Source organism: Oncorhynchus mykiss, chromosome 27 (genome assembly GCF_057628025.1).
Source record: "Oncorhynchus mykiss isolate SJ-2025 chromosome 27, ASM5762802v1, whole genome shotgun sequence".
NCBI classification, from domain to species: Eukaryota; Metazoa; Chordata; class Actinopteri; order Salmoniformes; family Salmonidae; genus Oncorhynchus; species Oncorhynchus mykiss.
The window spans coordinates 32911535-32938104 of record NC_143048.1 but is presented as its reverse complement, the minus strand read 5'-3'; the positions used below and the strand labels follow the sequence as shown (position 1 = coordinate 32938104).

Here is a 26570-nt window from a genome sequence, read left to right as displayed (position 1 = left end):
AATCTTGGTTTCATCAGACCAGAGAATCTTGTTTCTCATGGTCTGAGAGTCTTTAGGTGCCTTTTGGCAAACTCCAAGTGGGCTGTCATGTGCCTTTTACTGAGGAGTGGCTTCCGTCTGGCCACTCTACCATATAGGCCTAAGTACTGCAGAGATGGTTGTCCTTCTGGAAGGTTTTTCCATCTCCACAGAGGAACTCTAGAGCTCTCACAGTGACCATCGGGTTCTTGGTCACCTCCCTGACCAAGGCCCTTCTCCCTCAATTGCTCAGTTTGGCCGGCGGCCAGCTCCAGGAAGAGTCTTGGTGGTTCCTAACTTCTTCCATTTAAGAAAGATGGAGGGCACTATGTTCTTGGGGACCTTCAATGCAGCAAAATAAATTGGTAAGCTTCCCCAGATCTGTGCCTCGATTTAATCCTGTCTTAGAGCTCTACGGACAATTAATTTGACCTCATCGCTTGGTTTTTGCTGTGATCTGCACTGTCAATTGTCGGACCTTATATAGACAGGTGTGTGCCTTTCCAAATCATGTCCGATCAATTTAATTTACCACAGGTGGACTCCAATCAAGTTGTAGAAGCATCTAATGAAAATAAAACCTAACATAACTCAAACGGAAAGCATTTGGGATGATCGTTAACAGAATGCACCTGAACTCAATTTTGAGTCTCATAGCAAAGGGTCTGAATACTTATGTAAATAAGGTATTTCTGTTTTCTATTTGTAATACATTTTGTACAATTTTTAAAAACCTTTTTTCGCTTTTTATATAATCACTTTTAGAATAAGGCTGTAACATAACAACATTTGGAAAAACTACATTTGGTCTGAATACTTTCCAAAGGTACTGTACATACCAGATCATTTTAAAGCATTGTGATGTAAGGAATCACATCACAAAATCATCTCTAAATACAAAATCTACATTTCCATTTTACGATCAATTCTTTACAACCCATATATATTTACTCTAAAGTGCAGTATGATTTACAGTTTTTAACAATCACTTTGGCACTAACTTCAGAACCTTGTGGTCATTTTTCAAAACCATAGACACAAAACTCATAACGGTCATCACTTGTAGCACATGCTGTCCAATGTTCAAAACATGGCATTGTGCATTCATATCTTTAAGGAAACCTTGCACTTGCAGAATCATAGGTTCAAATAACTCATTTATCATGAAATACCACAGGAACATTCATTTAGATCACCCACACACAAGATAGTTTTACTGTGTAGTTTTTCGTACAATCATTAAATATTGTAGTACAAAACATGTGATACATGTTTCATTATGCTACTACACGTAAATACATCACTGTAAAAGGACTAGTAAAGTGAATACTACAGACACTGAACAAAATATGACATTTATTGATGAAATACAATAAAATCCCAACATAGGTTTATTTGAATCAAAGCCAAAATAATTTGCTACAAAAAAGAAAAAACAGTTAAACGTCAACTGCAGTGTTCCTCACCTGGCTTACTGTAAAAAGCAAAACAAAATATTGATTACTGTACTTCTATATTTCCCTCAACTCTGTCTTGTGGATTTGGCCACAGGTTCTCATCCACATCACAATGAATGTTTTCATTAGCCAAACATCTTGGGAAGAATCTTCGGGCATGGCGAATCCAGGCCTGACACTGGTCTTCCGTGATGTCATTGCATGCGTCATCCATGGCCTGGAGAAGGGTGGCTTGTTTGTGAGGGCGTCTATCATAAACCTACCACATCCATGTGTAGAAAAATTCCTCAATCGGGTTAAGGAAAGGAGAGTATGGGGGTAAGTACAGGGTGGTAAATTGTGCATGGGCCTGAAACCATGCTTGCACCATTTGAGCATGGTGGAACCTGACATTATCCCACACAATGACATAGGTCATACCTTCAGCTCTACAGACCTGATTTAGCTCATCAAGGAAGGTTAAATTCGAACAGTGAATCATGTGGCTGCCTGCAACTCAATATATAGAGTATATTGAGTAGAGAGCTTTATATGTTGTTTGACCAAACATTAGAACGGGCAAGATGCGTAATCTAAGCAACTGACCGTGGTATGATTGTTGATGCCACACATGGTGATTCCAGGATCTCAGAAACAGCTGCCTTCCTGGGATTTTTACGCACCACAGTCTCTAGAGTTTACAGAGAATGGTGCGATAAACAAAACACATTCAGTGAGCGGCAGTTCTGTGGGCAAAACACCTTGTTAATGAGAGAGGTCAGAGGAGAATGTCCAGACTCATTCAAGCTCACAGAAATGCTACAAATGCTCAAATAACAGCTGTTTAAAACAGTGGTGTGCAGAAGGGCTTCTCTTATCGTACAACACCGTGAATAATTCAGGCTGTTGTGGAGGCAAAAGGGGTCCTACCCAGTACTAGATAAGTGGCCGGTGAGTGTACAGTAATGTCAAATCTGAAAACATGGTCTGGAAAAGTGGTACATGGGACCATAGAAACAGTGACTGATAAAGAATGATGATTAAATATTACATCCATAGATAATGTAGTCCAGTTGGTTCATGTTCCACGGTAATTGGTGTCAATGGATCTCGTTATCCTGAAACTTTCATGATCTAAACATGGAATATTGTTAGTCAGTTTCCATAAAACTATGCTTTAAGAGTAATGCAACACACTTATCATTTTGAGCAGTTGTATCAATTGATAGTTAGATCATTGTAATGAAATGAATAGACAGTCATTTCAGATGTAATGTGTGAATTGCATTTTGAAATGGTAATACTTTGATGTTAAGTTGTGTCATACTTAACAGGTGATTTTAGTTCAATGAACAAATTATGTTAGCTTTATGTGTACTGTAGTTTTGTGTCTAGAGTTTTGAAAAATGACATCAAGGTTCCGAAATTAGTGCCAAAGTGATTGTAAAAAACTGTAAAAGCACACTTTAATTTAAAGAGACTAATCATTTGGTCTTCTAAGAAACACAATATTTTAATGTGATTCCCATCTCAGTGAGAATCGAGAGCTCCATTGTTATGTCTTGGTAACTGATTTTTTTCCCATAGTGGCCTACTGAATGTCTTTCAGTTACTGAATAACTTCAGTAACTCAATCTCTCTCAGTTACTAACCTAAAAGGATGATACAATTCTAGGAACTTTCTGCTGTCTGCATTTGAGTTTATGTACAAATCTATGATTACAGAATGTTACAAGCCCTTGCTCTCTTTAGGTGGTATCAGAAGAGCTGAGATGTGCTCTTAAGTTAAACATTCTGGAATTGTATTTCTATACATCTTGACTACATCTTGACGAAAACCAATTTCCCTTAAATCTCTACCAGAGGAGGTTGGTGGGAGGAGCTATAGGAGAATGGGCTCATTCTAATGGCTGGAATTGAATCAATGCAACGGAGTCAAACACCTTGTTTTCATGGGTTTGATGTGTTTGGAACCATTCCATTGATTCCATTGAAGCCATTACAATGAGCTCGTTCTCCTCCTATAGCTCCTCCCACCAGCCTCCTCCGATGTCTACATATTTACCAGACCATCATGTATTTTATTAATCTCCAAATTGAGCCACCTTATCTCTGAGTAAAGATTAGATCAACTCGGAGAAATGAGACCTGAGATATTTCCTGTCTAAATGAGAGACCACATGGTAAAGTGGAGGTATTTGCTTGTCTTTTGGTGTTAGCAGACAGACTGTACTGCAGGTCTTAACCAACCCCAACCAATTTAATCAATTGTATCAAGTATGTCCCATTCAAACCATTGTACAGTCGTAGCCAAACGTTTTGAGACTGACACAAATATTAATTTCCACAAACTTTGCTGCTTCAGTGTCTAGATATTTTTGTCAGATGTTACTATGGAATACTGAAGTATAATTACAAGCATTTCATAAGTGTCAAAGGCTATTACTGACAATTACATGAAGTTGATGCAAAGAGTCAATATTTGCAGTGTTGACACTTCTTTTTCAAGGCCTCTGCAATCCGCCCTGGCATGCTGTCAATTAACTGGGCCACATCCTGACTGATGGCAGCCCATTCTTGCATAATCAATGCTTGGAGTTTGTCAGAATTTGTGGATTTTTGGTTGTCCACCCGTCTCTTGAGGATTGACCACAAGTTCTCAATGGGATTAAGGTTTGGGGAGTTTCCTGGCCATGGACCCAAAATATCAATGTTTTGTTCCCCGAGCCACTTAGTTATCACTTTTGACTTATGGCAAGGTGCTCCATCATGCTGGAAAAGGCATTGTTCGTCACCAAACTGTTCCTGGATGGTTGGGAAAAGTTGCTCTCGAAGGATGTGTTGGTACCATTCTTTATTCATGGCTGTGTTCTTAGGCAAAATTGTGAGTGAGCCCACTCCCTTGTCTGAGAAGCAACCCCACAAATTAATGGTCTCAGGATGCTTTACTGTTGGCATGATACAGGGCTGATGGTAGCGCTCACCTTGTCTTCTCCGGACAAGCTTTTTTCTGGATGCCCCAAACAATCGGAAAGGGGATTCATCAGAGACAACGACATTACCCCAGTCCTCAGCAGTCCAATCCCTGTACATTTAGCAGAATATCAGTCTGTCTATGATGTTTTTCCTGGAGAGAAGTGTCTCATTTGCTGCCCTTCTCGACACCAGGCCATCCTCCAAAAGTCTTCGCCTCACTGTGCGTGCAGATGCACTCACACCTGCCTGCTGCCATTCCTGAGCAAGCTCTGTACTGGTGGTGCACTGATCCCGCAGCTGAATCAACTTTAGGAGATGGTCCTGGCGCTTGCTGGACTTTCTTGGGCACCCTGAAGCCTTCTTCACAACAATTGAACCGCTCTCCTTGAAGTTCTTGATGATCCGATAAATGGTTGATTTAGGTGCAATCGTACTGGCAGCAATATCCTTGCCTGTGAAGCCCTTTGCGTGCAAAGCAATGATGATGGCACGTGTTTCCTTGCAGGTAACCATGATTGACAGAGGAAGAACAATGATTCCAAGCCCCACCCTCCTTTTGAAGCTTCCAGTCTGTTATTCGAACTCAATCAGCATGATAGAGTGATCTCCAGCCTTGTCCTCGTCAACACTCACACCTGTGTTAAAGAGATAATTACTGACATGATGTCAGTTGGTCCTTTTGTGGCAGGGCTGAAATGCAGTGGACATGTTTTGGGGGGAATTCAATTCATGTGCATGGCAAAGAGAGACTTTGCAATTAATTGCAATTCATCTGATTACTCTTCATAATATTCTGGAGTATATGCAAATTGCCATCATACAAACTGAGGCAGCAGACTTTGTGAACATTTATATTTGTGTCATTCTCAAAACGTTTGACCACGACTGTACACCTCAAGGGTTCAAATTGTAAACCTCAGGGTGTAACAAGATCAAGGGGAAATATTAGATGAGAGGGTTTAGGGGATGTGTGCCACAAAAGGCTACTTCCAGTCCAACCAGTCAAGGCAGGACAGTCACCCCAGGTGCACTCTCCTTCTCTTTCCTACTCTTCCTTCTCTCGTCCCCCAATTCCATCCCCTCCACCCACACAGGTCCAGCATCGTTTGGCAGAAACACTAGAGCTTTTCCTAGTGCCGCCAAAGTCAGCCAACTGACCCTGTGCACTGCAGCCAGCCAGAGTGAACATAATGTGCAGCGAAAGGTCCTCACTGTATAGACAAAACATAGCCATTGGCTGTTCAGCTTAAAAAGTCCCCAGTACGCAGCAGCAATGAGCTCCTGTGGATCTTCCCACTAGTCCCCAGTCTGTGTTGAAAGAGCCCCCCCTTAAGGCATGTTTCTGTCACTTCTAGCTGCAGTGATTTTAGACAGGGCACTTGAGGGGAGGTCATTTTGTTTCTGAGCATGAGGGTTTCTATGTCCACTCCTGGCTGTCCTACTGTGTCTGGCCTCTCTCACCCTCACCGGCCCTGTCATGGCTGCTTTGTTCGGGTTGACCTTAACTGAACTAGGCTGACGCTGTGAGGCGACCAGTTTGGCAGCCTGTCTCTGCCTGGCGGCAAGCTCAGGGAACTGCTTGGTGTAGAGAGTGTCTGTGTACTGCAGCTCTGGAGTGACCAGGTTCTGACAGTGTGTTTTGGTAGGCCCAACCAGCCCAGGGTTCAGGTTGTAGCCCTGGATGATGGCCGCCCCGTACTGAAAGGGCTTCAGTCCGGCGTCCTTCACCTGCGACGGGTCCACTGCACCACCATCCTTCAGGCAGGTTTTGGCTAGTTCGGCACGTCGCTCCTGCAGCCGAGTCACCTCCCGTCTCATCTCCTCACGCCCCACAGTAGCGTCCACGCGTCGCCAGAAGGTGATGTTAAAGTGCAGGTAGAGCTGCCAGTCAAGGGCATTCCAGGCTCTGATCTTGTCGGCGGTGTGCGGGGAGAGCATGTGCCGTGTGCGCTCGCTTCGGCTGTTCAACTTAAAGGAGACGACATCGTCCAGAGACCAGCAGAGGGCGCGCTTGAGCAGGATCATGGACTCGTCAAAGTACTCTGAGATGAGGATGAGGTGGAAGTCCTGCTCAATGGCGCCAATGGCTTTGGCACCCCGCGTCTCCAGGTCTCCGGGTGTATCTGTTGCGACGTTGTTGTCGAAGCCAAAGTCAAAGGTCAGGATGTTACGGGCATAATGGTTGTTGGGCAGGGAGGTGTTGTAACCACGCCAACCATTGTCAAGGAAGTCATCCAGGCTGCGGGCCTTGTGGAAGGCGGGGATGCTCTTGTAGTAGATGAAAATGGACTCCATCATGGCAACGGGGTTCTTCAGGATGGAGAAGTAGAACGTGTCCTGGGGCATCACTTTCCTCACCTGAGACACAACAGAAAATACCAAAACAAGAACAAAATGTGTTAGTGGGATGCCTTGGTGGTGTATAATAATTGAACAATTATTGGCTAAAAAATCTAGTAAAATTAATATTGTGTTAGTCTGAACCTCAATATTACCTATGATGCAGTGGAGGCTGCTTAGGGGAGGACGGCTCATAATAATGGCCGGAACAGAGCAAATGGAATGGCATCAAACACATGGAAACCATGAGTTTGATGGAAACAATGTGTTTGATGTATCTGATAGCATTTAATTGATTCTGCTCCAGACATTACCACAAGCCTGTCCTCCCCAATTAAAGTGCCACCAACCTCCTGTGCTATGATGATAGAACTCACCTCTGGTGGTCTGAACCTCATGTGGTTGCACATGATGTTGAACTCTTTGACACTGCGGCTCCTCACTCCCTCCACAAAGTGTGAGGCGAAGAAGAAGGGATAGAACAGCTGGCTGTGCTTGTTCAGTGGAAGGGCGAAGGTCAGATTGCGGCTGTCGCCATAGCGATATAAGATGTTCAGGATGGTGCTGCTGGCCGTTTTGTGCGTCTTGAGAAAGACAATGTTGTTCTTCGGCCGACAGGGGGCGCTGGCTACCTCAGATTTCACCTCGTTTATCACCCCAGCAACTACAGAGTTGGTGCCTAAAGGGGCAGGGCTGTTTCTACTCTTCAGCTGATTGGTTGAGAGGAGTTTGGGAGGTTTGTATGGTAAGGTGGATACCACTTTGATAGATGGGTGGCCCAGCTGGAGAACTACAGACCCAGGAACCCCCAAATGCAACTCATCATCACCCAGTGTGACTTTGGGCAGGGCTGCCTTTACTGCTGAAACTTTACCCCTGGCCTCTTTCCTAGAGTCTTTGACCTTATTGACAGTGTATGAGAGCTTTAGATGTTGGTGATGCTCCTGGACACGCCTCTCCACCCCTGACTCATCTCTGCCATGTTGATGTTCTGCTACCTTCTGCTTCCCTTTGGCCCGTTGTTTAAGAGCTCCTTCCTCCTGTGACCTCATTTCCTCTTCTACAACAGGGGCGTGCGAAGAGCGCAAGTGTACCCAGTCCCTCTGCTCCGTCGGGAGCGTTCTCTGGATCTTGATGGTGAACTGCACATTCAGGAGCTTCTCGCTTAACATCTTATCATTCCTGAAACCAAACAATGTTAGACTACAGTTAGCCAATCACTGTCAGCCTGTTTCAAAACAAAACAATTATCCAGAACAGTGAAGTGGAATGTAAAAGCTTGTTAGTTTCACCAAACATGATCTATTATATTGACAAGTTAGGAGAGTGACAACAATCAAAATACATGTCCTCAATGATTGAAGGCAGGTGCGATCAGGTGGGACTATTCTAGCCAATGAAAGGGCAGATACGCGTGTGAACAACAGTCGTTTTTCTCAAAGTTGTCAGAATTCCAAGTGCATCCACTTATATCAGTACATTTGTAACAGACTAAAGGTTGCGAAACTTACAGTGCATTCAGAAAGTATTCAGAACCTCTTACTTTTCCCAGATTTTTGTTACGTTACAGCCTTATTCTAAACTGGATTAAATGACATGTTTTACATGTTAAACTACAATACCCCATAATGACAAAGTGAAAACAGTTTTTTTGAAATGTTTGCAAATGTATATAAAAAAATAAAAACAGAAACCTTATTTACATAAGTATTCAGACCCTTTGCTATAAGATTTTAAATTGACATCAGGGCCACCCTGTTTCCATTTACAATCCCATAGATGTTTCTACAACTTCCACCTGTGGTAAATTCAATTGATTGGACATGATTTTGAAATGCACACACCTGTCTATATAAGGTTCCACATTTGACAGTGCACGTCAGAGCAAAAACCAAGCCATGAGGTCAAAGGAATTGTCCATAGAGACAGGATTGTGCACATATCTGGGGAAGGTTACTAAAACATTTCTGCATCATTGAAGGTCCCCAAGACACAGTGGCCTCAATCATTCTTAAATGAATGAAGTTTGGAACCACCAAGACTCTTCCTAGAGGTGGCCGTCTGGCCAAACTGAGCAATCGGGGGAGAAGGGCCTTGGTCAGGGAGGTGACCAAGAACCCAATGGTCTCTCTGACAGAGCTCCAGAGTTCCTCTGTGGATATGGGAAAATCTTCCAGAAGGACAACCATCTCTGCAGCACTCCACCAATCAGGTCTTTATGGTAGAGTGGACAGACGGAAGCCACTTCTCAGTAAAAGGCATATGACAGCCCGCTTGGAGTTTGCCAAAAGCCACCAAAAGGACTCTCAGACCATGAGAAACAAGATTCTCTGGTCTGATGAAACCAAGATTGAAGTCTTTGGCCTGAATGCCAAGCGTCATGTCTGGAGGAAACTTGGCACCATCCCTACGGTGAAGCATGGTGGTGGCAGCATCATGCTGTAGGGATGCTTTTCAGCGGCAGGGACTGGGAGACTAATCAGGATCGAGTGAAAAATGAACGGAGCAAAGTACAGAGAGATCCTTGATGAAAAGAGCGCTCAGGACCTCAGACTGGGGCAAAGGTCCACCTTCCAACAGGACAACGACCCTAAGCACACAGCCAAGACAACGGAGGAGAGGCTTCGAGGACAAGTCTCCGAATGTCCAGAGCCCGGACTTGAACCTGATCTAACAGTTCTAGAGAAACCTGAAAACCTTTTATATTTTAAAAATGTTTGCTTTGTCAATATGGGGTGTTGTGTGTAGATTGATGAGGGGAAAAATAACAATTTAATAAGGCTGTAACGTAAGAACATTTTGAAAAAGTCAAGAGGTCTGAATACTTTCCGAATGTATATTCGATCAAACAAGCCTCACTCAATTCGACATTCTCTCATAGAAAAATCCTCTCGTTTCACCCATTCCTCTCTGGTTTCACTGCCAGTAATACCAATCCAGGTAGTATGAAGATCTGACCTAATACCTACAGATGTAGGATCTTAATTTGAGCCAGTTTGCTACAGCAGGAAAATGATCCTGTAACAACAGTGGATTATAATTAATGGACATTTTTGTAGTGGATGTTACATTTATCATAATTTAAAATCAAGCCTAAAATGTCTAAATGGAAATGACAAATCTTTAAAAACCTTTTATAACCTAAAATAGACTACAAGTTTTACATTTCCTGCTTTGCAGGAAAGTTCTCCTGCAACCGGTTGATCAAATAAAGATCCTACATGTGTATGTACAGTAGCATCAGACTCACCTGGATTGCCAGACGACTCCTAGGATCTGGATGGCCACACAGAGCACAGTGAGGGCCATGAGCACCATCCATAGATTGCGCATGTGGCTGCACAGAACTACCTTCAGCCACCTGCAGGGGGGGAGACCAACCACAGGAACCACATTAGAGTCTGCAGCAGCATCAGGTACAGAAATACTACAGACAACGGGACTGATTCTATGACTATAAACTCATTTAAAGAATCTCAAGAATATCTTGTGTCTTTAACTAAATTATTTTATACCAACCTGCTGATATAATCTCATTCCAAAACTGTAACTTCATTTTCAAATCTAATTTTCAAATCATAACCATGACTGACACCTTTGGATTAAAATGAGTACTGATCTATGCTAGACCACAGAAATGATCTTTGTACTGTTGGATGTTTTTTCTTGAGGCTTGGTGGCTATAATTAGGATGACTGCTGCGCATGTGTTTGTATACACATGGTGTGTGCGAGAGGGAAGAGATAATCTCAATGATTTACAAGATAATCCAACAGCATCTCAATGAGTGGAACAGTGATTCACAGAAACTCTTCCAACCGTAGAGGAAACGTCACTATGACTGTTGGATTGGAATGCCTGTGGCGTAGTGGTGCATTGACCTTTCCCATCTGTTTGTAGGCTTCATGTTCTAATCAGAGCAATTAGCTGGCCTGTTTGATTCGGCCCATTGAACTGGCTTTGGCTAAATTAGAAGAAGAAAAACAACAATCCTGAATACACCCTCTGGACCACTCTGCCCATTCTGTGTGTGTGTTTCTACTTCTGTTACAGCTACATCCAGAGACATCTGGAACATCTGCCTTCTGCCTGAATGATTTCCAGACAGTTCTACCTCCATCCCTCCCCCTTCCTCCATCTCTTCCCCTTTCTACTTTCCTCCTTCATTATATCTCCCACTCCCACTCCTCTCTCTCACACATCCACCTGCTCACATGCTGTGTATGTTTGTGCATGTTGTGTGTGTGGTGTGTCTGTGTGTGTGTGATCGTGCTTGCTGCGTGTGGTGTGTGTGTGTGTGTCTGCCTGTGCATGTGAGTGCGTACATATGAGTATGTGTGTGTGTGTCCCTGAGCACAATCCATAAGTGCATGGCACCACTATCCTGTTCTTCAGCTGCCCCCAGCTGTTTGTTAGTGTAGTACATTAGTCTGGCCACCAGGGGGTTAAAGCATGACACACACAGAGCCAGATCAAATCAAATCAAAGTTTATTTGTCACGTGAATACAACAGGTGTAGTAGACCTTACAGTGAAATGCTTACTTACAGGCTCTAACCAAAAAAGGAAAAAAAAGGTATGTGTGTGTGTGTGTGTGTGTGTGTGTGTGTGTGTAGGTAAGTAAAGAAATAAAACAACAGTAAAAATACATTTGAAAAAAGATTAGCAAGGCTATATACACACACCTGTTAGTCAGGCTGATTGAGATAGTATGTACATGTAGGTATCGTTAAAGTGACTATGCATATATGATGAACAGAGAGTAGCAGAAGCGTAAAAAGAGAGGTTGGCGGGTGGCGAGACACAATGCAGATAGCCCGGTTAGCCAATGTGCGGGAGCACTAGTTGGTCGGGCCATTTAGGTAGTATGTACATGAATGTATAGTTAAAGTGACTATGCATATATGATAAACAGAGAGTATCAGCAGCGTAAAAGAGGGGTTTGGGGGAGGCACACAATGCAAATAGTCCGGGTAACCATTTGGTTACCTGTTCAGGAGTCTTATGGCTTGGAGGTAAAAACTGTTGAGCAGCCTTTTTGTCCTAGACTTGGGCAATTGCCGTACCAGGCAGTGATGCAACCGGTCAGGATGCTCTCGATGTTGCAGCTGTTGAACCTTTTGAGGATCTCAGGACCCATGCCAAATCTTTAGTTTCCTGAGGGGGAATAGACTTTGTCGTGCCCTTTTCACAACTGTCTTGGTGTGTTTGGACCAATCTAGTTTGTTGTTGATGTGGACACCAAGGAATTTGAAGCTCTCAACCTGCTCCACTGTAGCTATTACATCTCCTTAGTCTTGGTTACGTTGAGGGAGAGGTTGTTATTCTGGCACCACCCGGCCAGGTCTCTGACCTCCTCCCTATAGGCTGTCTTGTCGTTGTCGTGATCAGGCCTACCACTGTTGTGTCGTCAGCAATCTTAATGATGGTGTTGGAGTCGTGCCTGGCCATGAAGTCATGGGTGAAAAAGGAGTACAGGTGGGGACTGAGCACGCACCCCTGGGGAGCTCCGGTGTTGAGGATCAGCGTGGCAGATGTGTTGCTACCTACCCTCACCACCTGGGGGCGGCCTGTCAGGAAGTCCAGGATCCAGTTGCAGAGGGAGGTGTTTAGTCCCAGGATCCTTAGTTTGGTGATGAGCTTTGAGGGTACTATGGTGTTGAACGCTGAGCTGTAGTCAATGAACAGCATTCTCACATAGGTGTTCCTTTTGTCCAGGTGGGAAAGGGCAGTGTAGAGTGCAATACAGATTGCATCCTCTGTGGATCTGTTTGGGCGGTATACAAATTGGAGTGGGTCTAGGGTTTCTGGGATAATGGTGTTGATGTGAGCAATGACCAGCCTTTCAAAGCACTTCATGGCTACGGACGTGAGTGCTATGGGTCTGTAGTCATTTAGGCAGGTTGCCTTTGTGTTCTTGGGCACAGGGACTATGGTGGTCTGCTTGAAGCATGTTGGTATTACAGACCCAATCAGGGACATGTTGAAAATGTCAGTGAAGACACCTGCCAGTTGGTGAGCACATGCCGAGAGCACACGTCCTGGTAATCCGTCTGGCCCCACAGCCTTGTGTATGTTGACCTGTGTAAAGGTCTTACTCATGTCGGCTACGGAGAGCGTGATCACACAGTCGTCCGGAACAGCTGATGCTCTCATGCATGCCTCAGTGTTGCTTGCCTCGAAGCGAGCATAGAAGTGATTTAGCTCATCTGGTAGTCTCGTGTCACTGGGCAGCTTGCGTCTGTGCTTCCCTTTGTAGTCTGTAATAGTTTGCAAGCCCTGCCACATCCGACAAGCGTCAGAGCCGGTGTTGTATGATTCAATCTTAGCCCTGTATTGAAGCTTTGCCTGTTTGATGGTTTGTCGCAGGGCATAGCAGGATTTCTTGTAAGCTTCCGGGTTAGAGTCCCGCACCTTGAAAGCGGCAGCTCTACCCTTTAGCTCAGTGCGAATGTTGCCTATGGCTTCTGGTTGGGGTATGTACGTACAGTCACTGTGGGGACGACGTCCTCAATGCACTTATTGATAAAGCCAGTGACTGATGTGGTGTATTCCTCAATGTGATCGGAAGAATCCTGGAACATGTTCCAGTCTGTGATAGCAAAACAGTCCTGTAGTTTAGCATCTGCTTCATCTGACCATTATTTTATAGACCAGGTCACTGGTGGTTCCTGCTTTAGTTTTTGCTTGTAAGCAGGAATCGGGTGGATAGAGTTGTGGTCGGATTTACCAAATGGAGGGCCAGGGAGAGCTTTGTACGCGTCTCTGTGTATGGAGTATAGGTGATTTAGAATTTTTATCCCTCTGGTTGCACATTTAACATGTTGATAGAGATTTGGTAGAACAGATTTAAGTTTCCCTGCATTAAAGTCTCCGGCCACTAGGAGTGCCGCCTCTGGGTGAGTGGTTTCCTGTTTGCTTATTTCCTTATACATCCATCACTGATGGGTCATCATCAAGACATGGGATGATGATGTCACTGTGGAGCTAGTTGATTGACTCAAACAGGCATGCCACCACCATGACTAAACAACACTACACATTACCCTTGATCCTCTAGTTCAGTTGCCCCCCTGGAAGCAGCTAATGGGCAAACTCTGATTGACCCGTGTCACAAATGAAGTAAAGGCAATGGAGACAAACATGAAAATACCAGGCAATGTAGTTGCTAGGGAAATGACACAACATGTGCCCTTAATATACCATCCTCCTTGTTTGTAGTGGTTTTTCATTGAACTCTGTTGCAACTTGCTTATGCATTGTGGCACTGACTAAATATGTCCCTGTGGTTGTGTGCTAGCAACATGGTTTGTGTGGGTTCTGGTTTGCGTTTGATCAGTTTTTTTTTACTGTACTTTCCCATGTGCATGGATAACTCCACTACGACACAAACGGAATAGGGATGACGTTCCTTTTTAACATTAATGAATAATGGAGTGAAACACTATGAAAGAGTTGGCTGTTTGAACTGATATTTGTCAGGAGTGAGAGAGAGAGAGAAATAGAGAGAGAGAGGGACTGTTATTCTAGATACATCACTGATCTACATACAGTGCCTACAGATAGTGTTCACACCCCTTGACTTTTCCACATTTTGTTGTGTTACAGCCTAAATTTAAAATGGATTAAACACAATGCCCCATACAAACAATACCCCATAATGTCAAAGAGGAATTATGTTTTTAGAAATGTTTACAAATTCATTTTAAAAAAGCTCAAATGTCTCGAGTATCCAACCACTTCGTTATGGCAAGCCTAAAGTTCAGGGGTAAAATGTTGCTTAATTAAGTCACATAAGTTGCATGGGCTCACTCTGTGTGCAATAACAGTGTTTAATGACTACCAAAAATTATGAATCTAATCTCTGTTAACTTTTTCATTTAACTAGGCATGTCAGTGTGACTTGGTGCCTCTAGCACTGAGATGCAGTGCCTTAGACCGCTGTGCCACTCGAGACCCCACACATAATATTAGCTTTAAGGTCCCTAAGTCGAGCAGTGAATTTCAAACACAGATTCAACCCCCAAGACCAGGGAAGTTTTCCAATGCCTTGAAAAGAAGGGAACCTATTGGTAGATGGGTCGAAATAAAAAAGAAGACATTGGATATCCCTTTGAGCATGGTGAAGTTGTTAATTACAACTTTGGATGGTGTATCAATACACCCAGTTGCCGGAGAGAAAGGAAACCGCTCAGACATATCACCATGAGGCCAATGGTGACGTTGAAACAGTTACAGACTTGAATGGCTGTGATAAGAGAGAACTGAGGATGGATCATCAACATTGTAGTTACTCCACAATACTAATGTAAATGAATGAGAGAAAAGAAGGAAGCCTGTACAGAATACAAATATTCCAAAACAAGCATCTTGTTTGCAACAAGGCACTAAAGTAATAGTGAAATAGATTTGTTTTATCCTGAATACAAAGTGTTATGTTTGGGGCAAATCCAATGCTACACATTACTGAGTACCACTCTCCATATTTTCAAGCATAGTGGTGGCTGCATCATGTTATGGGTATGCTTGTAATCATTTTTCAGGTACAAAATGTACGGAATGGCAAAATCCTAGAGCAAAACCTGGTTCAGTCTGCTTTCCACCAGACACTGGGAGATTAATTCAACTTTCAGCAGGACAATAACCTAAATCACATGGCCAAATCTACACTGGAGTTGCTTACCAAAAAGATCAACAACCAATTTGACAGAGCTTGAAGAATTTTCAGAAGAATAATGGGCAAACATTGCACAATCCAGGTGTAGAAAGAGAGAGAGACCTACCCAGAAAGACTCACAGCTGTAATTGCTGCCAAAGATGCTTCTACAAAGTATTGACTAGGGAGTGTGAATACTTGTGTAAATGAGAGACAGTATTTTTGTATATAATTTTCAATAAAATGGCAAACATTTCTACAAACATGTTTTTACTTCGTCATTATGGGGTGTTGTGTGTAGATGGGTGAGAAAAAACAAACAATTTAATCAGTTTTGAATTCAGGCTGTAACACAACAAAATATGGAATAAGTCAAGGGGTATGAATACTTTCTGAAGGCACTGGATAGGTAAAATTAAATTAATCCACAAATATAATTTTACATTTATCTTAAGTGACCCCATTTTCATGAATTCGAAGATATACGCTTGAAGCTCATTAAAAAAACAGCATGTGACTTGAACCAGGAAGTAGGCAAGACTTTCATAGGGTATAGGACACAGGAAAGGATACCACAGTAGGAGAGAGAGTATTTGCAATTGAAATCAGTCCAAAGTCATGGTAATTACAACCGGTTAAGTTGCTGTACATAAGTCAAAGAAAACAACATTGTGGTGACCTTGTACCCTGAAGACATTTCTGTCTCTGCCTCCTGCCTGCCTTCAGGTGAAATACGATATCAGGTTTGGATATAGCCTAATGAATTTTCAATTTTACCAGATACTTAGAATAGTAATGACAACCACACTCTCTCCACATCTCCCTCCATCTCTCTCTTACTCTCTCTCTCATTCTCTGTCTTTCTCTTTCTCTCTCACTCTGTCTGGCTGTGTCTTTCTCTCTTGCTCTCTGTCTTTCTTGGATACAAACACTCTGCCTGACTCCACTCACAACCCCTAACACACACATTCTCTGCACACAAACCACACTCCGATACACAGATACACACACACACACACACACACACACACACACACACACACACACACACACACACACACACACACACACACACACACACACACACACACAGTCTAGCAGCTCATTTGGATGTGGCAGTTAAAGGCTTAAATGCTTATATGAGGAGAACAAATCAAAGGTTACCTCTAAAGAAAGATCCAGAGCCAACTAATTTAGATTTACTTAACCAATGAGTGGAATAAGAACAGCTAACTGGTTTTGTCATGCCCTGTGGTCACATCCAGTTCCACTGCACTAAATAAAAACACAGACTTTCCAAAAACCTTCCTCAGCCCTGCACCGCAAACAATTGCCGGTCAAACAGAAAATGGAGAGGGACTGGGGTTAGTTTGAGTCTAACTGGAGGACCGTGGTACCCCCGAAATCCCTCTCACATGAAGAGAGAGGGAGAGGAAGAGAGAGAATAGTTGATTTAATAGTTGTGATACCAATAGCTGAATTTGATGACATTTCTACATAAGTCACATACATGTAAGTCACTGAAGACTACCGACATCCATGTCTCACTGAGGACCCCTACAGGGTAGCACAGTCGATAGTAATCAAACTATGGCGCTACAATTCAGCACAGACCCAATACAAACACAGCTTAGAGAAGGAAACCTCATTCATGATAAGCAGATGTATGCAAACTCACTGCATGCAAACTAAGGATTAGACTATAGTGTGATCAGCACTATATCCAATTTCTCCAATTTGTAGAATTTATACTTACACACGCACTCACACTCACACTCACACACACAATACTTCTATTGTGATATGAGCAGTAATAACAGTCATATTGCCAAGGTATTAAATTGAGCAGCAGCAGCCGACAGAGAGATAGACAAACACCAGGAGGCCATGGACATGAGGAATGAATAAAAGGGCTTTTTAACAAAACGCTTCAGGTTTTCCCAGGCTATGGAGACATCTGGAGAATGGCCTGCCATTCCCTGCCTGCTGCATAGCTACACTCCTGTATGCCAGCCGACACATATACACAGTACACACACACATGCACACACACGTGCCCGCGCACACACACACACACACACACACACACACACACATACATACATTCCCACAGGCATTTAAAGTACAGCAGATTCTCTCATATACTACTTTGGGCGCTACACACACACTCAGACAGGATCATGCATGCACAGACACATAGATTCACACAAACATAGCCTACATACACTGAGCATTTTCCGTAATTCTCCCTCCCTCTAACTTTCTACCTGGGGTTGGACTTTTGGTCACAAGGGATGGAAAGGCCCTGAACCCAGTCCTACTGTATATGATGGATTGCTGGCTTGCATGCTTTCCCAGGTCACATTTATGTCTTTAATAACATTTCCCAACTCCTACCTGGCTGATCCGGACTTGACCAGTTAAACAGGGAGTTGTGGTAATCTCCCTGGATGTTGATCCCTTATCATGACACACAACCCTACAGAATGACTTCTAGGTCTTTTCGTAGGTGTAAAATATTTGTATTAGATTATACAGTAGTAGCTACTTGTGTAAACAGTAAGATTATGCAGTCTGTTCATAGTAATATAACTATTATCTGTAACAGTAAAAGGAAAACGTATAGTGTTTGATTCTGTGTCCTTGTGTGGAGTAAGGTCGGGCAGACCGGTTTATTATGGTGCTGATATCTGCTGTATTAGGCTGTACTAGGCACTGACATCCTACACGTTTTCCATCTTGTTCTTATCAGTTCCAAATGACAAGCCAATGACCTTTAAACTGAATTTCAGGACTGTTCTTCATCCATGTTCTTGAACACTATTAGGGGTTTGACTATTGGACAATTAGAAATTGAACTTTGGGTCACTTTATTACACATCAGATCTAGCCTGACATTTAGATTTGTACCTGTTCATGACCTGTTCACCATAATTTATGTTCGATTTGATTTAACTGTTTTAAAAAGTGCTCTCAGTTCAGTTTAGGCTTTAAATGTATGTTTTAAGAAAACGAGGATTCCCTTCAGTTTAACCGAGAAGAGCTATTTATTATTTCAGTAGGGCCCCCCAAACACGCCAATCTACGCCTACGGCATCTAAATGTTAGAGTTAAATAATTTACGAGTTTTGTGGATCTATTCTACATTGCTTGTTGTTGCAATTAAATCTCATCGTCTTTGAAACGTGCCATCTTACTTCTATTGGAACGGTAATAAAAATCATTCTGAACCAAAAGATTCACAAAATCTATTACAATAACTGCCGATTTGAGTAAATGCCAACAGTGCCATTTTATTATTTTCTCTCCATAGTCTACAGTGTGTGGTCGGTGTGAATGGGAGCAATAGCTATTTAATTAAAGTAAATCATTTGCGTCTGGCTTTTATTTTCACAAAGTATGGGCAAGTTGGCCTAGGCTGTAGCAACGAGGACTCTAAATCAAATCTAAATAAACATCTCATTGTATGGCACTCCACTGTTAGATTTCGTTCTCTGCGTGCGCATATGAATAACGTAATGTATCTGTAGTCCGCTCTTTCGCATGTTATGGACTATTGTGGGCAATAGCATCACCGACCAACAGCTTTCCAATGAACTATCGCTAAAGGAATGTAACACAATACAAAAGACCAGAAGTCACAATTAATTCACTTACGAGCAACATGGTAGAGATGAGGTCAGGGAGAACAGCTCGCGCTCCTTGATAGATTTCCTTGGCGAGGGTGGCATCTCGCGTGTCTGTCCCAGGAGGGGGGTGCTCAGGAACCCCGGTCCTGCATGCAACTCCGACCAACCCAAGTCACTCTCCCAAGACTCCCCGTTCCCAAGCCACAGACTCCCTAGTCCCCTTTTAGAGTAGGGTTCCCCCCGCTCTCAGTTTATAACTCCTCCCGCTGTCGACTCATTGGCTCGATGCGCAGACAAAACAAATAGAGGGAGTCAGAAAGGGATGGAGAAAGGAGAGAGAGAGGGGAGGAGGCAGGGGGTTACAGCGGATGAAATCGAGAACAAAGACAGGGATTCTTTGTCACCAGCTAGGTAGTTGTCACACCGTTCTTCACAAGGATAAAGCAGTTACATGCAACCTTGCTCATCGTCAAATGGGATTTGTAGCATTAACAGTTTGGGTAAAATCACATCCATGTCGAAATATCCTTGAAGTGTGAGTAGGTTTGTCTTTTGTGTGAAATATCTAGGAGCATATTACATTTATGAGGTGATGGTTGTTAATATTATAGCCCAATAACACTTTACTGTAACAGGCTTATAACCATAAAACCGCCTGGCTGTTTAGGTCCTTTTTGGAATAAATCCGGTAATATAATAGCTGCAACGTCCATAATGAGTTTTCCAGCTGAGAGTCTGCATTTAAAGTGGCACCAAATACCAAAAGGTCCAGAAATGTGCTCCATTGTCCCAAAATGCTATCTACACCTGCAGGTAAAATCTTCAAGAATAGCTATTTTCACAGGTTGTGACAAAAATAAGAGTGTGAGAATTTTGCAGCAGTGACAGGCAGGGGCGTACTGGGACAAAATTCAGCCCTGGCATTTTAGCCACACCAGCACACATTCCTGTGTGCACTCCAAACTACAGAGCATTTCTTTTTCTCGCAATATGTTTACTGAGTGATGATATTTTATTTATTTCACAGGCTTCTTAGAAAACCTGGTGGATTTGTTGTTCAGCAGTGTCGTGGGAACCCCCCAGCATATCAGGAGAAGAACGCTGAGGCAGTATGTGGCCAGGCACCAGTCCCACTTCAGGTTGGTCACATTTGATCTGGTCATAGGTCAAAATACTATCACTTCTTGTCTGTCCTGGAATTCACTCAACAACTATCGATCATTTAATCAGTACTGTGTGCATCAATTCTATCTTGCTTTTCTACAGATAGAGGACAGAAGGGATGGTTTGTCATGGAGTGCCCTGACTAAAAGACAGGTTGATACAGATTTTCTGAACTGGAAGAGACATCTATTACTTTTCATAATCTTTTCTTATTATTTAATTGAATGGTGGGGGCTGTGTATTCTTCAAACGTGTTAGGGAGCTGTTGAACTGACTTGCCTAGTTCAATAAAGGTTCAATAAAATAAATGAAATTAACTAACTAACATGTACCAACAGACAAAATGCTGATAGGTACCCCCCCTCCCCTTTCAACTCGGACAAAGACAATGAAAACTAATCTGGATTTGTAAATTAGGTAGCTAGCTACTTTTATTTAACAGGCATGTTGTTTGGGTCAGTACTTGACCAATAATTAACATAAACACATTTATGTTTATGTCACAACTTTATGTCACAACTTGCAGACTTGTTTACGTGTTGCTGTGCGTTTTGTTGCCAACCTTACTTTGCTACCTGACAACTTTACAGATTTTACTTTTTAATTACCGTTTATATTTTTGTTTTTCCCTCACTCAACTTTTTTTCATTCAACTTTTTCACTCCGGACGCTTTATCTGGACATGGTTCGTCAGGACCTCCAACAGCCGAAGCTAAGTAGTAACATTAACATGATGCCTTCTAATTGCAGTCGCTGTACTCATAATATACAGGAGAACGATCGCCTTACGGCGAGGATAGCTGTGCTGCAAGCCCAGCTTCAGACGCAATCATTTGGTAAGGGTAATTTCAGTGTAGGAAAGGATAAAACAGCGTCTGTGCCACCAAATAAGTACAGATAGTAACGTTAGTATAAATCCCCTCGCACGGTCCCCGTAGCTGGACAATTTTCTCATGGTTTCTGGAGGGAAATGCTGTAGGAATGCTCAACCGGTGTCGCTCATTCAGCCATACTTTCAACCGGTTTTCCCCATTAAGCAGCGAGTCGGAGTCTGAGGCCGAGCCTTCTCTTGTCTCTACTCCTCCCGTTTCGAGGTCTGAGACGCCGAAGCTTCCCACCATTAGCTCTGACAAATTGAAAACCCTAGTCATTGGCGACTCCATTACCCCCAGTATTAGACTTAATACAAATCATCCAGCGATTATACACTGTTTACCAGGGGGCAGGGCTACCGATGTTAAGGCTAATCTGAAGATGGTGCTGGCTAAAGCTAAAACTGGCGAGTGAAGAGAGTATAGAGATATTGTTATCCACGTCGGCACCAACGATGTTAGGATGAAACAGTCAGAGGTCACCAAGTACAACATAGCTTCAGCGTGTAAATCAGCTAGAAAGATGTGTCGGCATCGAGTAATTGTCTCTGGCCAACTCCCAGTGAGTGATGAGCTCTACAGCAGAGTCTCACAACTCAATCACTGGTTGAAAACTGTTTTCTGCCCCTCCCAAAAGATAGAATTTGTAGATAATTGGCCCTCTTTTTGGGACTCACCCACAAACAGGACCAAGCCTGGCCTGCTGAGGAGTGACAGACTCCATCCTAGCTGGAGGGGTGCTCTCATCTTATCTACCAACATAGACAGGGCTCTAACTCCTCTTGCTCCACAATGAAATAGGGTGCAGGTCAGGCAGCAGGCTGTTAGCCAGCCTGCCAGCTTAGTGGAGTCTGCCACTAGCACAGTCAGTGTAGTCAGCTCAGCTATCCCCATTGAGACTGTGTTTGTGCCTCGACCTGGGTTGGGCAAAACTAAACATGGCGGTGTTCGCCTTAGCAATCTCACTAGGATAAAGACCTCCTCCATTCTTGTGATTATTGAAAGAGATTGTGATACCTCACGTCTCAAAATAGGGCTACTTGATGTTAGATCCCTTACTTCAAAGTCAATTATAGTCAATGAACTAATCACTGATCATAATCTTGATGTGATTGGCCTGACTGAAACATGGCTTAAGCCTGATGAATTTACTGTGTTAAATGAGGCCTCGCCTCCTGGTTACACTAGTGACCATATCCCCCGTGCATCCCGCAAAGGCGGAGGTGTTGCTAACATTTACGATACCAAATTTCAATTTACAAAAAAAAAAAATGCAGTTTTCGTCTTTTGAGCTTCTAGTCATGAAATATCTGTAGCCTACTCAATCACTTTTTATAGCTACTGTTTACAGGCCTCCTGGGCCATATACAGCGTTCCTCATTGAGTTCCCTGAATTCCTATCGGATCTTGTAGTCATAGCAGATAATATTCTAATTTTTGGTGACTTTAGTATTCACATGGAAAAGTCCACAGACCCACTCCAAAAGGCTTTCGGAGCCATCATCGACTCAGTGGGTTTTGTCCAACATGTCTCTGGACCTACTCACTGTCACAGTCATACTCTGGACCTAGTTTTGTCCCATGGAATAAATGTTGTGGATCTTAATGTTTTTCCTCACTGCCTTCCTGAAGACAAACAATGTATACGAAATGCTTCAGTCTGGTTTTAGACCCCATCATAGCACTGAGACTGCACTTATGAAGGTGGTAAATGACCTTTTAATGGCATCAGACCGAGGCTCTGCATCTGTCCTCGTGCTCCTAGACCTTAGTGCTGCTTTTGATACCATCGATCACCACATTCTTTTGGAGAGATTGGAAACCCAAATTGGTCTACACGGACAAGTTCTGGCCTGGTTTAGATCTTATCTGTCGGAAATATATCAGTTTGTCTCTGTGAATGGTTTGTCCTCTGACAAATCAACTGTAAATTTCGGTGTTCCTCAAGGTTCCGTTTTAGGACCACTATATATTTTACCTCTTGGGGATGTCATTCGAAAACATAATGTTAACTTTCACTGCAATGTGGATGACACACAGCTGTACATTTCAATGAAACATGGCGAAGCCCCAAAATTGCCCTCGCTAGAAGCCTGTGTTTCAGACATAAGGAAGTCGATGGCTGCAAACTTTCTACTTTTAAATTCAGACAAAACAGAGATGCTTGTTCTAGGTCCCAGGAAACAAAGATATCTTCTGTTGAATCTGACAATTAATCTTAATGGTTGTACAGTCGTCTCAAATAAAACTGTGAAGGACCTTGGCGTTACTCTGGACCCTGATCTCTCTTTTGACGAACATATCAAGACTGTTTCAAGGAGAGCTTTTTTCCATCTACGTAACATTGCAAAAATCAGAAACTTTCCGTCCAAAACTGATGCATAAAAATGTATCCATGCTTTTGTTACTTCTAGGTTAGACTACTGCAATGCTCTACTTTCCGGCTGCCCGGATAAAGCACTAAATAAACTTCAGTTAGTGCTAAATACGGCTGCTGGAATCCTGACTAGAACCAAAACATTTGATCATATTACTCCAGTGCTAGCCTCCCTACACTGGCTTCCTGTCAAGGCAAGGGCTGATTTCAAGATTTTACTGCTAACCTACAAAGCATTACATGGGCTTGCTCCTACCTATCTCTCTGATTTGGTCCTGCCGTACATACCTACATGTACGCTACGGTCACAAGACGCAGGCCTCCTAATTGTCCCTAGAATTTCTAAGCAAACAGCTGGAGGCAGGGCTTGCTCCTATAGAGCTAAATTTTTATGGAATGGTCAGCCTACCCATGTGAGAGACGCAAACCCGGTCTCAGACTTTAAGTCATTACTGAAGACTCATCTCTTCAGTGGGTCATATGAGTGTAGTCTGGCCCAGGAGTGTGAAGGTGAACGGAAAGGCTCTGGAGCAACGAACTGCCCTTGCTGTCTCTGCCTGGCCGGTTTCCCTCTTACCACTGGGATTCTCTGCCTCTAACCCTATTACAGGGGCTGAGTCACTGGCTTACTGGTGCTCATTCATGCCGTCCCTAGGAGGGGTGCGTCACTTCAGTGGGTTGAGTCACTGATGTGATCTTCCTGTCTGGGTTTGCGTCCCCCCCCCCCTTGTTTTGTGCCGTGGTTGAGATCTTTGTGGGCTATACTCGGCCTTGTCTCAGGATGGTAAGTTGGTGGTTGAAGATATCCCTCTATTGGTGTGGGGGCTGTGCTTTGGCAAAATGGGTGGGGTTATATCCTTCCTGTTTGGCCCAGTCTGGGGGTATCATCGGATGGGGCCACAGTGTCTCCTGACCCCTCCTGTCTCAGCCTCCTGTATTTATGCTGCAGTAGTTTATGTGTCGGGGGGCTAGGGTCAGTTTGTTATATCTGGAGTACTTCTCCTGTCTTATCCGGTGTCCTGTGTGAATTTAAGTATGCTCGCTCGAATTCTCTCTTTCTCTCTTTCTTTCTCTCTCGGAGGACCTGAGCCCTAGGACCATGCCTCAGGACTACCTGTCATGATGACTCCTTGCTGTCCCCAGTCCACCAGGCCGTGCTGCTGCTCCAGTTTCTACTGTTCTGCCTGCGGCTATGTTATCCTGACCTGTTTACCGGTCCCCAACCTGCTGTTTTCAACTCTCTCGAGACAGCAGGAGTGGTACTCTTAATGATCGGCTATGAAAAGCCAACTGACATTTACTCCTGAGGTGCTGACTTGCTGCACCCTCGTCAATTACTGTGATTATTATTATTTGATCATGCTGGTCATTTATGAACATTTGAACATCTTGGCCATGTTCTGTTATAATCTCCACCCGGCACAGCCAGAAGAGGACTGGCCACCCCTCATAGAATGGTTCCTCTCTAGGTTTCTTCCTAGGTTTTGGCCTTTCTAGGGAGTTTTCCTAGCCACCGTGCTTCTACACCTGCATTGCTTGCTGTTTGGGGTTTTAGGCTGGGTTTCTGTACAGCACTTTGAGATATCAGCTGATGTACGAAGGGCTATATAAATACATTTGATTTGATTTGATTTAGCATCTCCTGGCTTCCACACATAGCCTACAAGCCTTTGATGCAAACCTTTGGAGCATCTACATTTTCAAAAGTCTAATAAATCCATGATTTATTTTACACTGGTCTAAAGAAGCATGATGTGCATAAAATGTAGTCTATTTCAGAAGAACAGAATAGCGTACTCTGAATTGTCCTGATGTTAGGTCCTGATCTGGCTATGCCAAATGGCTGTGGGCTACACTAGTTCATTTAGCAGACAATATTTGCTTAGAATTCCATGGCATTATTTTATAGTATGAAGAATACAACTGAACAAAGCTGAATAAAATAGAAATAATATTTTCACCAAATGATTTGAGGGTGGTGCACACAAATCAAATCACATCAAATTGTATTTGTCACATGGGCCGAATACAACAGTTGGTGGGTGGCGAGACACAATGCAGATAGCCCGGTTAGCCAATGTGCGGGAGCACTTGTTGGTCGGCCCAATTGAGATAGGATGTACATGAATGTATAGTTAAAGTAACTATGCATATATGATAAACAGAGAGTAGCAGCAGCGTAAAAACAGGGGTTGGGGTGGCACACAATGCAAATAGCCCGGGTAGCCATTTGATTACCTGTTCAGGAGTCTTATGGCTTGGGGGTAAAAACTGTTGAGAAGCCTTTTTGTCCTAGACTTGGCTCTCCGGTACCGCTTGCCATGCGGTAGAAGAGAGAACAGTCTATGACTGGGGTGGCTGGGGTCTTTGACAATTTTTAGGGCCTTCCTCTGACACCGCCTGGTGTAGAGGTCCTGGATGGCAGGAAGCTTGGCCCCAGTGATGTATTGGGCCATATTCATTACCCTCTGTAGTGCCTTGTGGTCAGAGGCCAAGCAATTTCCATACCAGGCAGTGATGCAACCAGTCAGGATGCTCTCGATGGTGTAGCTGTAGAACCTTCTGAGGATCTGAGGACCCATGCCAAGTCTCCCGAGGGGTAATAGGCATTGTCGTGCCCTCTTCACAACTATCTTAGTGTGTTTGGACCATGGTAGTTTGTTGGTGATGTGGACACCAAAAAACTTGACGCTCTCAACCTGTTCAACTACAGCCCCGTTGATGAGAATGGGGGCGTGCTCGGTCCTCCATTTTCTGTAGTCCACAATCATCTCTTTTGACATGATCACGTTGAGGGAGATGTTGTTTGCCCTGGAACCATACGGCCAGGTATATGACCTCCTCCCTATAGGCTGTCTCGTTGTTGTCTGTGATCAGGCCTACCACTGTTGTGTCATTCAAAAACTAGATGATGGTGTTGGAGTCGTCCCTGGCCATGCAGTTATGAGTGAACAGGGAGTACAGGAGGGGACTGAGCACACAACCATGAGGGGCCTCCGTGTTGAGGATCAGCATGAAGGATGTGTTGTTCCCTACCATTACCACCTGGGTGCGGCCCGTCAGGAAGTCCAGGATCCAGTTGCAGAGGGAGGGGTTAGGTCCC

General features: G+C 43.6%; 1 protein-coding gene across 1 annotated transcript; it reads right to left on the bottom strand.

Annotated features, from left to right (window-relative positions):
• Nucleotides 1–1352: 1352 nt before the first annotated feature.
• Nucleotides 1353–19944, bottom strand: LOC110507951 (galactose-3-O-sulfotransferase 2). The gene is made up of 4 exons (XM_021588374.3): nt 19083–19944; nt 10021–10131; nt 7148–7952; nt 1353–6788 (listed from the first exon to the last, which is right to left on the bottom strand). The coding sequence occupies exons 1-4, from the start codon at nt 19154–19156 to the stop codon at nt 5760–5762; spliced, it is 2019 nt and encodes a 672-aa protein (XP_021444049.3). The 5' UTR covers nt 19157–19944; the 3' UTR covers nt 1353–5759.
• Between the last annotated feature and the right edge of the window lie 6626 nt (nt 19945–26570).

Coding starts and splice junctions, on each gene's coding strand:
- LOC110507951 (XM_021588374.3), bottom strand. CDS start 19,156: ATGCCACCCTCGCCAAGGAAATCTATCAAGGAGCGCGAGCTGTTCTCC. Junction 10,132..19,082: donor TCATCTCTACCATGTTGCTC/GTAAGTGAATTA, acceptor CCCCCCCTGCAG/GTGGCTGAAGGTAGTTCTGT. Junction 7,953..10,020: donor GGAGTCGTCTGGCAATCCAG/GTGAGTCTGATG, acceptor GTTTGGTTTCAG/GAATGATAAGATGTTAAGCG.